Consider the following 12,110-nt stretch of genomic DNA (forward strand, 5'->3'; position numbering starts at 1 on the left):
CGACTGCCGATCCTGTCTCCCTGTGTACCCCTCGGCAAATCACAAGCAGACCAAACCCAGCGCCAAGGGCCACCGTAAGCAGCTCCCGCCAGAACCCCCTAGAGGCGCATGTTGAGCCCCTTAGATGCATCCCTCATGCTTGCGAACCACCGTAGCGCAACAGCGGCCGAACTGAAGCTCGCGAAACCGATATACGACCGACCCGAAGTAGGCCTCCGCGGCGCAAAGCGGCACCCAAACCCCATTTGCACACCCCACCTAGCACGCCCGACTCCATCACGCTGCGCGAAGGCACAGGGCCAAACCGCCACCCACACCATGCGCACTGCGCCACCCCAGGCAAACCGTGCACAAGAGCGCACCATCCGATAGCAACATGCATACCCTCAAATCCCCACACCCAAAAGCCCCATAAAAGACTAATACAAACAGCTAGCAATCACAGGCTATTCGGGACAAATAAGTTCTTGATGACAAGATCTCTTGCCCAGCGTCGCGTGAAGGTTGTCTTCATCCATTCGGCGCCTGTACGTCACACCGGAGGACCTAGAGCGTATCTAAAACGCAACGAAGGAACTGACAGCAACACACGCAAGCAAGCATAATCAGAAACAACGCAAAAGTTGATTGAGTTATCGGTTTAACGGCTTTTCGTGAGTTCATTGTCGATCCGACTATTCACGATTATGGAATGTTAAAACGAAGACCGATCCGGAGACCGTCATTTCAATATCTGGCACATCGGCTGCATGATTAGAATCATGTCGTAAAACCAGAATCACCCTGTGGCCACACATCTTTCGATGGAACCAAAGAGCAAGTGTGCCAACGAAAAAACCTAGGAAGTTTCTTACCTTCACCACCGGAACGGGATTGAATTAATCATCGAAGCCAAGAACCTAAAGACGAATAAAACGCATTGAGATCTTTTAACTCAGATAAAGAGACACTATCACAACGGATTCAATGAGATTCCTATTCATCGCCAAGGAGCACCCACCACGCACGAGCATGCCTTCAATCCGTCTGGGGGACGGAACACTTTCAGTACACTTAAACAAATTTGTGAAAAAAGTAAGTGATTACAAAGATTTGAAATTTTGAGATTGATATATTTTAGTTATAAAAATCGTAGATTACAATTTTTAAATGCTCGATCTAAGGTTTTTGCACACATATATGCTTTTTAAAAAGTAACAAAACGTAATACCAAATTTACGGAACTCAATTGGTACTAATTTTTATTTATAATTTGTTTAAGCAAGTGCCGCACAGACACCTTGTGACTTAGCCTTTCTAAAATAATCTCAGTAATATGCCCAGAATAAGAAATTTTCCTGACTTTCAAAAATATGCTATGGCTCTTAACTTTTCAAGCCTACCTTAATTTTTACTTCAATGTTAAATTTTTGGCACCTAATGGTATAGTTTTGCAACAGTAGGCCAAATAAATCTCGAGTTTTCAGCGACAAGTAAATTGTGCCCGATGTCCGCTAACAGTGGTTCTCAATTTCGGTTTTACGCTTAATCCAATTTTTCCAAATCCAGAACTTGGCAACTATTAGCAGCACAATAGTGATGCTTTCCGAGTCTTCTCCATAGTCGTCGTAGACCACACCAACACGAGACAGAGTTGATAGGCAGAATTACGACCTGTGGGGGCTGGAGTACTCGCACAACTAAACGCACTTACACAAAATATTGGGCACACTGCAATAAGTCTTCCGAAAGGTTATTGTAAATTTAATTAAGAGACACCCTACTCAGAACCTGGTTGCAATGTTAATGTGAATTTAAAAGGTGGTTTACAGAAAAGTCCAGCACTTCTTAAATCGGTTATTTGATAATTTGCGAATGAATGTCAGCGTTGGCAGCACAATTTTAGCTCTGCGTTGGTGTAATTGTTACGTTTGCAGGTAACTTTCGATAGTACTTTCTATTATTTTAAAAGTATCATAAATGGCTTCCATTATTAAATCCAAACTCTTGGAGCCGGCTCTTAGTCTTTTTTTGGTTTACGATGGATGTTTGCGTCCTATTCTATTGAAATCATATTTGTAGCGTATAACAATTATGTTCCTACTACACTTTTGTCCTCCCCCGGCTACTTAGCACAGATGTCAGGGAAAAATATTGGATCACCCATTGAAATTGAAAGATCATTTTATACAGAACCTCGATTCAGAAAATGCTATCGCCGTTCTAACCCAAGTCCTATAGATACTCAGTAGGAAACGACTTTGTAATAAAAATAGATAAGATGTATCTTAGCGATCCCATGAACCCCAAACTTTGCGGGTATTTTAAAAGCTGACTACGATTACAATTGCAACGCGGCAGCTTTGTTCCGATGAAACTTATTTTAAGTGATGCGTATGAAATAATGTTGATTTGCAGACCATAGGTTAGGAGTGCAAAATAACCGAAAGTCACTGTTTTCGAAAACCAACTCCTTCATGGCTTTGCTGATGGTAGAGATACCCTTTTCTCCCGATTAACGATGCTACTGTGGGTTAATAATTTTTCTGTGAAGTAACATGATTTGACTTGATAGTTTACTCGGTTTCAACACCTCATGTCCTTTACTACGATCACAAATTTTGGACTTCAGTCAAACATATGAAAGGCGATAGGGCGAGATGAGACCCATGTGATGGTCGGGGAATAAAAGTGGTAAGCTGTTAAATGTGCAAAGGGTTCATTGAAAAGTGGAAAGCTTAGGTCGCATGGTGCTTGATTATTCAGCTAGTGTAAACAATTGGGTCCGACCATGTGCGTCCACTTCAGTAGTCCAAATGAAGCAGGGAGGTCACCATAGTTTTAATGTAGGAAGGAGTCCCGACGCATAGGGGTGGATAATCTGGATTCACTAAAACAGTACAATGTGTGGAATAGGGTTACAGAACCCTTGTCTTTTCAAAAGGCACATTAGGGTGAGCCATTGTGAAAGAAGAATTGGGAGAGTCGTATTCGACACCACGGCGTTGGTTTTACTCTTCCACAGTTTGTGTTCAATTGCGAGGCGTGAACGAAGATAATGCGATGGTTTTCAATCGTATTATTAGTGATGGCGAATGCAATGCAATTAGCTCCAATTGACAAACATCGCATCCTCCATTAGGTGGACTGTCTAAAAGCAACAGGAGAAAGGATTTTCATGGGTAATATTAGGCATTTCCCTAAGTAATCACTTCGATTTGCTTAGATCTCTTTTTGTTGTGTTACTTGTTATTGTGCAGACCTCGAGATTTGGGAAAGTTACCAGATCATTGCGGTTTTGACAGTCCATCTGTTGCGAAGCTTTGCAGGTTCAGTCACCCACACCAAATTTCATCCCACTGTGACGTTGAAAAGCTGGAACTAGTGAGTGAATTCGAAGTTGCTGTTATTATGATATGGGTCGGTTATTACTATCCCTAGTGTAGTGCTTAAGCCATTTCCGGAGACGTAATGCGGAAAATCTAAATGGAAGATAGTGATATTAGTGACCCAGAAGGGCTGGAAGCTGCGGATGTGGCTAGAACGGCCCGACCGAACTTAAGCAAGTATCTTCCCACCACGGACAAATCGTGAAGACTTTTCACAAGCATTCATTTGTGATAACAAAGGCTTTTGGTCGGATTCCACGTTGATTGTAGGGACTCTTCTTTCTTACGCATTTTCAAATGCAACCAATTTACTAGGGGTTTTGTCTTGACCTTAATGCTCTCTGCTTGGGCCATCTTGGTATTTACCTATCTAAGGTCGCTGAATGCCACACTAGGTGGAGGAGTGCTCCCTGAATTTCCCACTAATGAGCTACAAAATAAAAACAACTTATCTAGTTGACGTACAGACATAACGCTTATTTTCTGAAGAAGAATCCATTGCGATCAGAGAATAATATGACGTTAAATCACACGTCTTGCCCTCTAGGGATCTAGGATTAACATCTACCGCTGCCCCCGAAACCATTCTGCAGATTTCAGTTATTTCATCAAATGGTTGAATGTGGGAGCATCTTAATGCATTCGTCTTGACACTGAAAGAAGCACATCATTCACACATCGTTCTCCCTCTAGTACAAAAATGGCCATGGCTTTATGAGTCACCATTAAAAGGAGAACACGAGAGCATCTACAAAACGACCGGAGTTGATGAAGCTTCTAAGGTTTGACCGCTTGGTGGTAGACACCCGTAGATTTTAACACACCTAGTCATCAAGGCTGAGCCAGAAAGAAAAATATGAAGGCTGCAAAGGGAAAAAAATCCATTATATGCCACGCATGCCTATCACCAAAAGGTATACGCCTCCTTCCACCCATCTCCCCACACCCTGAGATAATCTTTGCAGACTCAAGTTAATAGTCATTTGAGATAAGTGAAGAATTTCCAAGTGAATCGCCACGGGGCTGATTACTAAAAAAAGTGAATTTAGCAGAATGCTTCATAAAAGAAGTTGGTCATGACAGATGCGCAGTTAGAGACTGCAGATATGCTGAATCACTTACATTACTTTTTAAAGCATAAGGATTTAAGTTTTTTTGTTTCACTGGTGAAATGTTCTTTTTTTGGGGTGGGGGGGGGGGGAAGGGGATGAAATTTAAAAAGTAAAACCTCCATCATGACCTTATTTTATTCGTTGGGATCGGGACGAAGGATGTAAATTTAGGTTCCAGGACAAGCTTTTCTATCGTACAAGGCACATTACAAACCTCCAAGATAACAATAAATCTTGAAACGATGAAGTCAGAATTAATCTCCCCCATCACGCTAGTTAGATATTCTTTAAAGTGAAACGGGAAATCATTTATAAAACTTCAACCACTCGCTAACTCCACCTCGAAACGGTGAGGTGATTTCATTAAATCCAATGGCAAACTCGTGTCACTACTGTAGTGGCAGCAAACAAACAAAAATAAGCACCTCCGTTACCACCACTATGTGTATATGATGTTCCAACTTTTTCGGCTGGGCCCAACGTCACAAATATGTGACATGTGTTCCTGAGAGGTTTATAATGATCGCTGGCACCATATCACATTTTAAGCGAATCGTTTGGTTTTACAGCAATAAAACACATGTAGAATGTTCTTGGCATGAGGGAACCAGCACTTTTTACTTAATGACCAGCAGTTAGCTCTGCCGAAAATGTAACGATACTATTGGAGCAATAAAAAATCTGGCTAGATTTAGTGGCCACTTTTTCCCGACAACACCGTGCATGTGTTGCACAGTAATGCCACCACTTAGGCTGCTCTGTTTACACTGACAAACTACGCTAGATCGGGCACAAAATTTGCTTCCTTACAAAAGTGCCGTGGTACGGTAAACGTCGAATATGTAGTCCACATAAAACGGTTAAGTCTCTTTCCTAGAGTAATTTCTCTTTAAATACATTTAGTAGGCGGTCCAATTGGTAGCCCGAACTAACGCAACTTGCCCAATAACTTGTCCAACCGTGATGCTGCTTACTGTAGCAATGCTAGCAGTATCCCTTCTGCAATGTTCCGCTGGCCAAGACTGCGAAGGGCACGCTATATCAGCACACCGCCTTCCTTCCCCATGATGAACGCCCACAAATAATAGAGACTCTCAGCATGTACAAAAACTCCAAGCCTCTATGTTCGGCTAATCTGTTATGTGATACGAAGAGAAGTCTTAAAGGTTGCGTACAAAGAGTGAAATTCAATTCTTTCGCATTACCAGTGCGTAGACTGTCGTGTCTGCGGCGAATCAAAACTCTAATGTCGCCTCCAGCGAGTCATGAAGTTCACCTGACGATAAAACGCGCACATAGCAGAGATCGAAGAGGATGCTATCCGTCGGTCGATTCCCTTGACTTTCTTCCACTTTATACAAAGCTTAGAGCTGCATAAGATGTAATGCATTCGAACGTTCTTTTTATCTCATACTGTCACTACAATCCATGTCTTGAGTAGAGGAGCAGAAAGAGTGGGGACCGCCACACAAGGTCACACAGAGTGGCGTCAGATTGCACACCCCCTATTCATCCGCTCAAGCAAAATGAACTTTTAATTAAAGCATTTTTTTCCAGTAACATCCTGCCTGTGCAATTGAGCGAAGAGGAGGTGGTGAAAATTAGTGGAGTACCTCCAAAATGCAGTTGGGCGGAAGCTATGATATCATCATCCTTAATTCAATACCTTTGAACCACACGCCTTTCCCTTGTCTCGCCCTACAAAGGAACTGTTTACCAAAACACAGATACAACCAAAAAGGAACTTTCGCCATTGCTATACCTAAAGTGGTACAATCGCCGAGTCGAACTTCGTGCGTGCAATTGGAGCGATAATTGCCTTAATGGAGAACATGAAAAACGCTGGATATTACCGTGCCTAAAACTGGAATAAATGAGTATGATAAATTTTACAGGGAGCACTTAAGGAGTTATTTCCAGTGAGAGGAGTTTAGAAGGGTTCTCACAATGAGGTCCATACGTATTGGGAACGGTGGAAGATAGGCATTCCGCCATTGAATAACAAGGCAGTAATGGAATTTCATTTGCATTTCACATTATTTTCTTTCATGTCTGCTGCATAGAAAACCATAACAAAATGGCTAAGGCATTTTGTATTGTCAAATCAAGCGCCGTGACTGAGATAGCGCGATATACTACTGATGGATTGGTACACAATGAAGTAGTATGTATGGGAGTGTACAAACTCCTTGGCCTAATAAAGACTGGCACATTTAATTTCCTCGTGAAATTAAAATGGAACATCCATTTCCGAGTTACTATTTAAAGGGTGACTTTTAATTTCTCGATAGGAAAATACCAAATCCTAAGGCCAGCCCTATAATCTTATTAACTGATTTGACCCTTTGGTTATAATCCCAGCTTGGGGGAGACATTTCAGAACTTTCATTCAATTCATTAACTTCTTCTTGAAATAACATTCCACCCCATGAATTTTCCACACAATTACACAAGAATTCAATCAACCAAGGGCTAAAATACAAATGTATCGTGTTTATTTTTACCCGCAGGTCCTCTTAAAATTATGATCGGCCGACTGTCGCCTTCGCATGGCAATATGTGTAATTACACAGAACTTAATTACAGATTTGGTGACTGTCTAGTGGCTATAGGAAAAAGCGTCCATTCTTTGAGTACAATCCACCTCAGTTCCACAAATATTTCTTCGTCGAGCGCATATGGGAATTAGTCTCCCTCCTTAGGGCGGATTTGTCACGACTCTAGAGTTGCCTGCCATCAGGATATTTTGCGCCAGATAATTTGTGCCCAAATTCCATTTAGCATGCCACATTCCACTGCCCAGACCATGCATCAAAGTCTAGTTGTGCGCTATTACGTCAATGCACAGCGGTCTTACTAATGTTGTGCCTCTCTGTTGGTGCTTTAGCTTCTGCAGCTGCCTGCGTAATGCCATTAAAACCTACTGAGCTTCTAAAGAAGTGCTTCAACTGAGGCCATATGCTAAGTGCTAAGCCTTTTACCCATCTCCACAACTTTTTATCAAATGGGCGCTTTTCTTCTGCCTGTTAACTTACCAAAAATCCAAAAAAGATCCATTTTATAATTTTACTTTGTTTTGATTTTAACTAGAGTAAAAGGTGGAATAGAAATTATGAAGATACATTATTGCCAGCTAAATGGTAATTGCCACTAAGCATTAGTCAACGTTTATACCGAAGACAATTTCTTGGCTCCTTACCACTTTGTTGAATTCTTGTCGCGATCTGAATGCACAACATTGTAATCATAACGCCAATTCACCTATTTTAAACAGTAAAACAAATTTTGCAACTTTGTTATGTGCATAATGTTTATCACAAATAGATTAAGTACACGCAGAAAAAGGTGGCGCTGCAAAACAATTCCCTCGATTTGGTGACGCAATATTTGTCCAATGAGGCTTGGACGACTGAAAGTGCTTAAAATTAGTGGCATGACAAAGGAAATTGTGGACTACCTTCCCTGGTGTAACAATAATCAAGACACAATGAATTGTTGTGCCATAATTCGATGCGTGTGGTTTTTTTGGTTTGGTGTTCAGGAGACGCCTACCGGCATCATAACAACTGGTGGGAAGCATACATCATACTCTCACCTCTTTCTTTCCCTCCATTCAGCTACATTAATCGTCGTGTTGCCTTTCAGTGCTTACTGATGGAGGGTTTAATGGGACTGTGAGACTGCAGCCTTTTATATCTATAAATGATAAACTTGGGTCTTGTCTCCGGACACATGAGTTGAAAGATTCGGGTTCTTGATGGTTTGAAATGGAATGAGGCCATAATGACTGCTGCGTAGATGTAGCAAAGTAGGATGTCTTTTGAGCACCTTTCCCCGTGTAGGCATCAGCAGAAAAGAATCTCTGAGCAGTAGACACACCTAATAAATAAAATCGAGTAGTCAGGTCAAATGCAAACATCTTTCATGTTATGCAGATTCAGAGAGAGATAATGTTGTTTGACACGTTCTTATTATTCTATCAACGTGAGTAAACGCTACGCGTAAGTGGGATTACCTCTGTGGGCATTAGCGTGAGGGTGCAAATTTCAGCCTAAACACCCATTTATAGCTTATCATAAAGGCTATAAGATTGCGGGATTTTATATTCCTCCATGATGGAATACACCCATACTTCTGTCTTAATCTTCCTTTGGGTAAATAAAAAAGGCAGCTGTGCCCTCAACGAAAGGCGATGCTAGATGGCTAAAAGGGTTCCTTTTCTTTATCATGCACGACTTGATACATTGTCAATACAAAGCCATCTATCTAATAAAATAAGACTCAGACTAAACTTGTTGTAAAAACGGAGAGGGGGTGTGTTAGGTCGCAGACTTATGGGACACATGCAATCTTGAAATAGTACCTTATTTCAAAACCCCAAACAGATACGCATTAGATACCTCCTTCGCACATACATATATAGTCCTGAGGCAGTAATTCTATCAATATCCCTCTCCACTTTCAAGGACTTGCGTTTATACACATTCACAACCACAAAGTACGACAGTAACAAACGCCTTACATATCTCAGGTAGTGTTATTTGAAAGAATGCCGGATTTTTGTGCAAAAAAAATTAGGGGGATAGGCTTTGCTGAAGCCATCATAATGCTTTTCACCATTTGTTTGACTGTTTGTTATTAAAACTTCGCCTTAAGAGGAGCTTTGCGACGGTAATAAAGCGGGATAGAGCAAGGGCACTATACAACCCTTAACTCTTAATCTGGGTGGGCTGACAGGAGGTGTGTTAATTGTTTGCAAAGTGCTAAGTATAATTGCTTAAGCGCCGTCAACCTTACTGTGGTTTGTATGCTATGTCATATGCGGATCTGACACTAAATGGAAGCGACCTTTGAAGTAGCGCAATGCTGATAAATTCATGCATTCAAATTACTTTTAAATCTGTTTCCTAATGAACTGCTCTTGAAGGAATTCGCAGTTGATTTACTCATTTTTTGAGATAAATATATTGTTACGGATGCTTTGCAGTGTTGTCCTCATCGTGATCTGTAGGGAAGATTGAGTAGCAACTTCAGACCCCGTTTGAGCGAATATTTGATTTCCGATGTCTGAAACAGCTTTAAAATAATCTTGGTTAAAACCTAGAAGTACTATTATTTTTAAAACTGATGAATCCATCCAAAAAAAAATTAGTGCTCTTGGGACTGAATAATGTCATGGGAAAACTGGACATTCAGATATGAGGCAATTAACGCCCTTTGTTTCTTCCAACCAATACTGATATATTAAGTGAGAAAGTTACTATCCCAAATGCATTATTCTACCATACGGCGTGATTGGTGGTACTGTTTCAAAGACCCGTATACGAAATAATTTGTTCCATTATAACTTACTTGACAATTATCATCAAAGAAGTACAGAATCCCAAGGATACAGTTTTATGTTAACAGCATCAAAGCGCGTCAAAAATACCACGATTTTGCATTTTAGCGGCAAAATTTATTCTTAAAAGTTAATCTAGATTGTTGATGATAAGGGGATAACAGCAGAACTCATATATAATTATGGTGATCACATGTACAGAAGGAAAAGAAACGACGGAAATGAAGCATGTTTGGCACTTAAAACGCCAGTGAAGGCTATGCAAGTAAGCTGTTCTAGTACTCATCGTCCAACATATGTTCAATTAGAAGGAAGAAAGAATGGGAGGTCACCCTACATTTGCTAGTTGTCCCACCCCCAATGTCTCTAATGCTCTCAATCGATGAAATAGGTCATGCCTTTTATGCAATATTATTTTCCTCTGTCCTTACCCGTCCAGAATACGGCAAATTCCACAGACGTCCCGGGATTAGAGCACCCTCTTTTTGGTGCTGTGACATACACGTTTCCCCTTCTTCAACGATTCAAAGAAGCGAAAATTCCGATTCCTCAAAATCTTACCCGATTTTTACCAGACCAAAAAACAAACCATATTCTGCAATATGGAGTCATTATTTTTGCTAATGACATGGATAAAAAACGCCTGTCCATACACAAATGGTTGCAACAGACACAAAAGTAGTAAAAAGTTAGGAGTGACGGAGAGTGCGTTCGATGTACAAGAAACATGTGGAATTTTGCCCGTCATACAAAGCGCAGATCTAGAAGGACGTATTTGTTGGTTGGCTGCTGCAGTGTGCTGCCACAGAGGTCACTGCTGCTACTCTGGATGAGCCGGCTGTTGAGCGTCCAGCTGTAACTTCATAGCGAATTTCTGCGCATCATCTTGCATGGCGGCTGAAGGTAGGACACGAGAACGGTTACTTTGAGGCGCCAGTACGTATTCCGCCAATCCAAAGGCCCGCACAAATTGGGCTTCTTACTTATGGGCAGGGTTACTTAACAGCAATATTAAAGTGTCTAGACATCCTATGTAGCGTTTCGGGGCATCAATGCTATTAAACGTAAATTGTACAGAACCAGCTCCTGCTTTAGCTGTGCTACATTTCAATGCATGGGATTTCAAGGCATGATTGGAGAAGGCGAATCACTTACCGGCTGTCGACCAGAATTGAACGGAGTGTACAAGTCGTGAATGCTCTTCGAGAAGACGGAAAAATTCTTTTTCCCGACCAGCGGCTTCAACACGTGTAAACTCGAAAGCGAATTCGGTGTTGCGACGTCGGTTAACGCGGTCGGCTATTGATTGCCGGCGTACCCGCATTTCCTGATCACTGGAGGCTAGAAGTGGAGCACAAGTAAGATAATTAAACTTCATTAGAATAATTGCCTGTGGCATGATACAAAGTAGATGGAAAGGCTTTAGCGTTTCAGTCATGTCGAAGGTATAGACGTTGAATACTAGAATAGGACTCACCATCGCGCAAGCCAAGTCGGGAATCTACAGAATCTTGCAAGACATCATCATCAGCTTCGTCAATCTCAACCATGTCATATTCACCTTTTTCATTCAGCAACTCAATGCTTACAACAGATTGACTCCTTTGATTTTGTGATGGAAGGGAATTCTCAGACATGGGACCCAAGGAAACAGTTCTGCTCATCCCAGGAATGGTAGCAGCCATGATTTTGCACCTCTCCGCCCTTTGTAGTACCTACGTAGTCGCCTGACTCCACTCTGGTTTATATGACCAGAAGGATTGTCTTCACCACACCCACCATTCAGACGGCGACCTTGAAAGTTGCCTTCCTCTGATTGGCTGCGGACATTTTAGTCGTTATAGCCGCGTGTGCATTACTGCGGGAATGTGATGGAGGAGGTAAACCATTTTTGTGCGGTGATGTTCCTACACTTGTGTGAAGCCGAGGTGTCAACAGCATAGACATTCCTTTACCAAAACAGCTGTTTGCAGTCTGTTTATAAATAATGTTATCTATCGGGTTGTGTGATGCAAGAGTTTCAGGTTACAGAGTACAAAATTACAGGCATTTAAATCTACTCTAATCAGTGCAAGAGGGAGAAATCGTTTTGCCTAACCGACTATGGGGTCGGTGCAGTGCGCTGATTCGATTTAGACGTTTGTTAGGCTTGACATCACCTGACTTAGACGTACCTTATGATGAAATCTTGAGAAGGAATTGGGATTTGCCTGTGTTCTGCGATGGTTGAAGTATGAATGGACAGTATAATTCTAAAGGTGACGAATTTTGTTTTCAATAGTCTAGATG

The 12,110-nt window shown here is 41.5% G+C and overlaps 2 protein-coding genes across 2 annotated transcripts; both read right to left on the reverse strand. All coding sequences in view use genetic code 11, as the record gives it.

The window, feature by feature from the left end:
* Positions 1-446: 446 nt before the first annotated feature.
* EGR_01167 (hypothetical protein) lies at positions 447-1,013 on the reverse strand (the record flags this gene model as incomplete). Its single annotated transcript, XM_024490416.1, has 3 exons — positions 447-546; positions 861-899; positions 949-1,013. 3 exons carry the CDS (start codon positions 1,011-1,013, stop codon positions 447-449), a joined length of 204 nt encoding a protein of 67 aa, XP_024355235.1.
* Positions 1,014-10,641: 9,628 nt separating this feature from the next.
* Positions 10,642-11,506, reverse strand: EGR_01168 (hypothetical protein; the record flags this gene model as incomplete). The annotated part of the gene is made up of 3 exons (XM_024490417.1): positions 10,642-10,718; positions 10,977-11,162; positions 11,299-11,506. The coding sequence occupies 3 exons, from the start codon at positions 11,504-11,506 to the stop codon at positions 10,642-10,644; spliced, it is 471 nt and encodes a 156-aa protein (XP_024355236.1).
* Between the last annotated feature and the right edge of the window lie 604 nt (positions 11,507-12,110).

The sequence above is a fragment of the Echinococcus granulosus genome, assembly GCF_000524195.1.
Source record: "Echinococcus granulosus chromosome Unknown EG_S00004, whole genome shotgun sequence".
NCBI lineage: Eukaryota > Metazoa > Platyhelminthes > Cestoda > Cyclophyllidea > Taeniidae > Echinococcus > Echinococcus granulosus.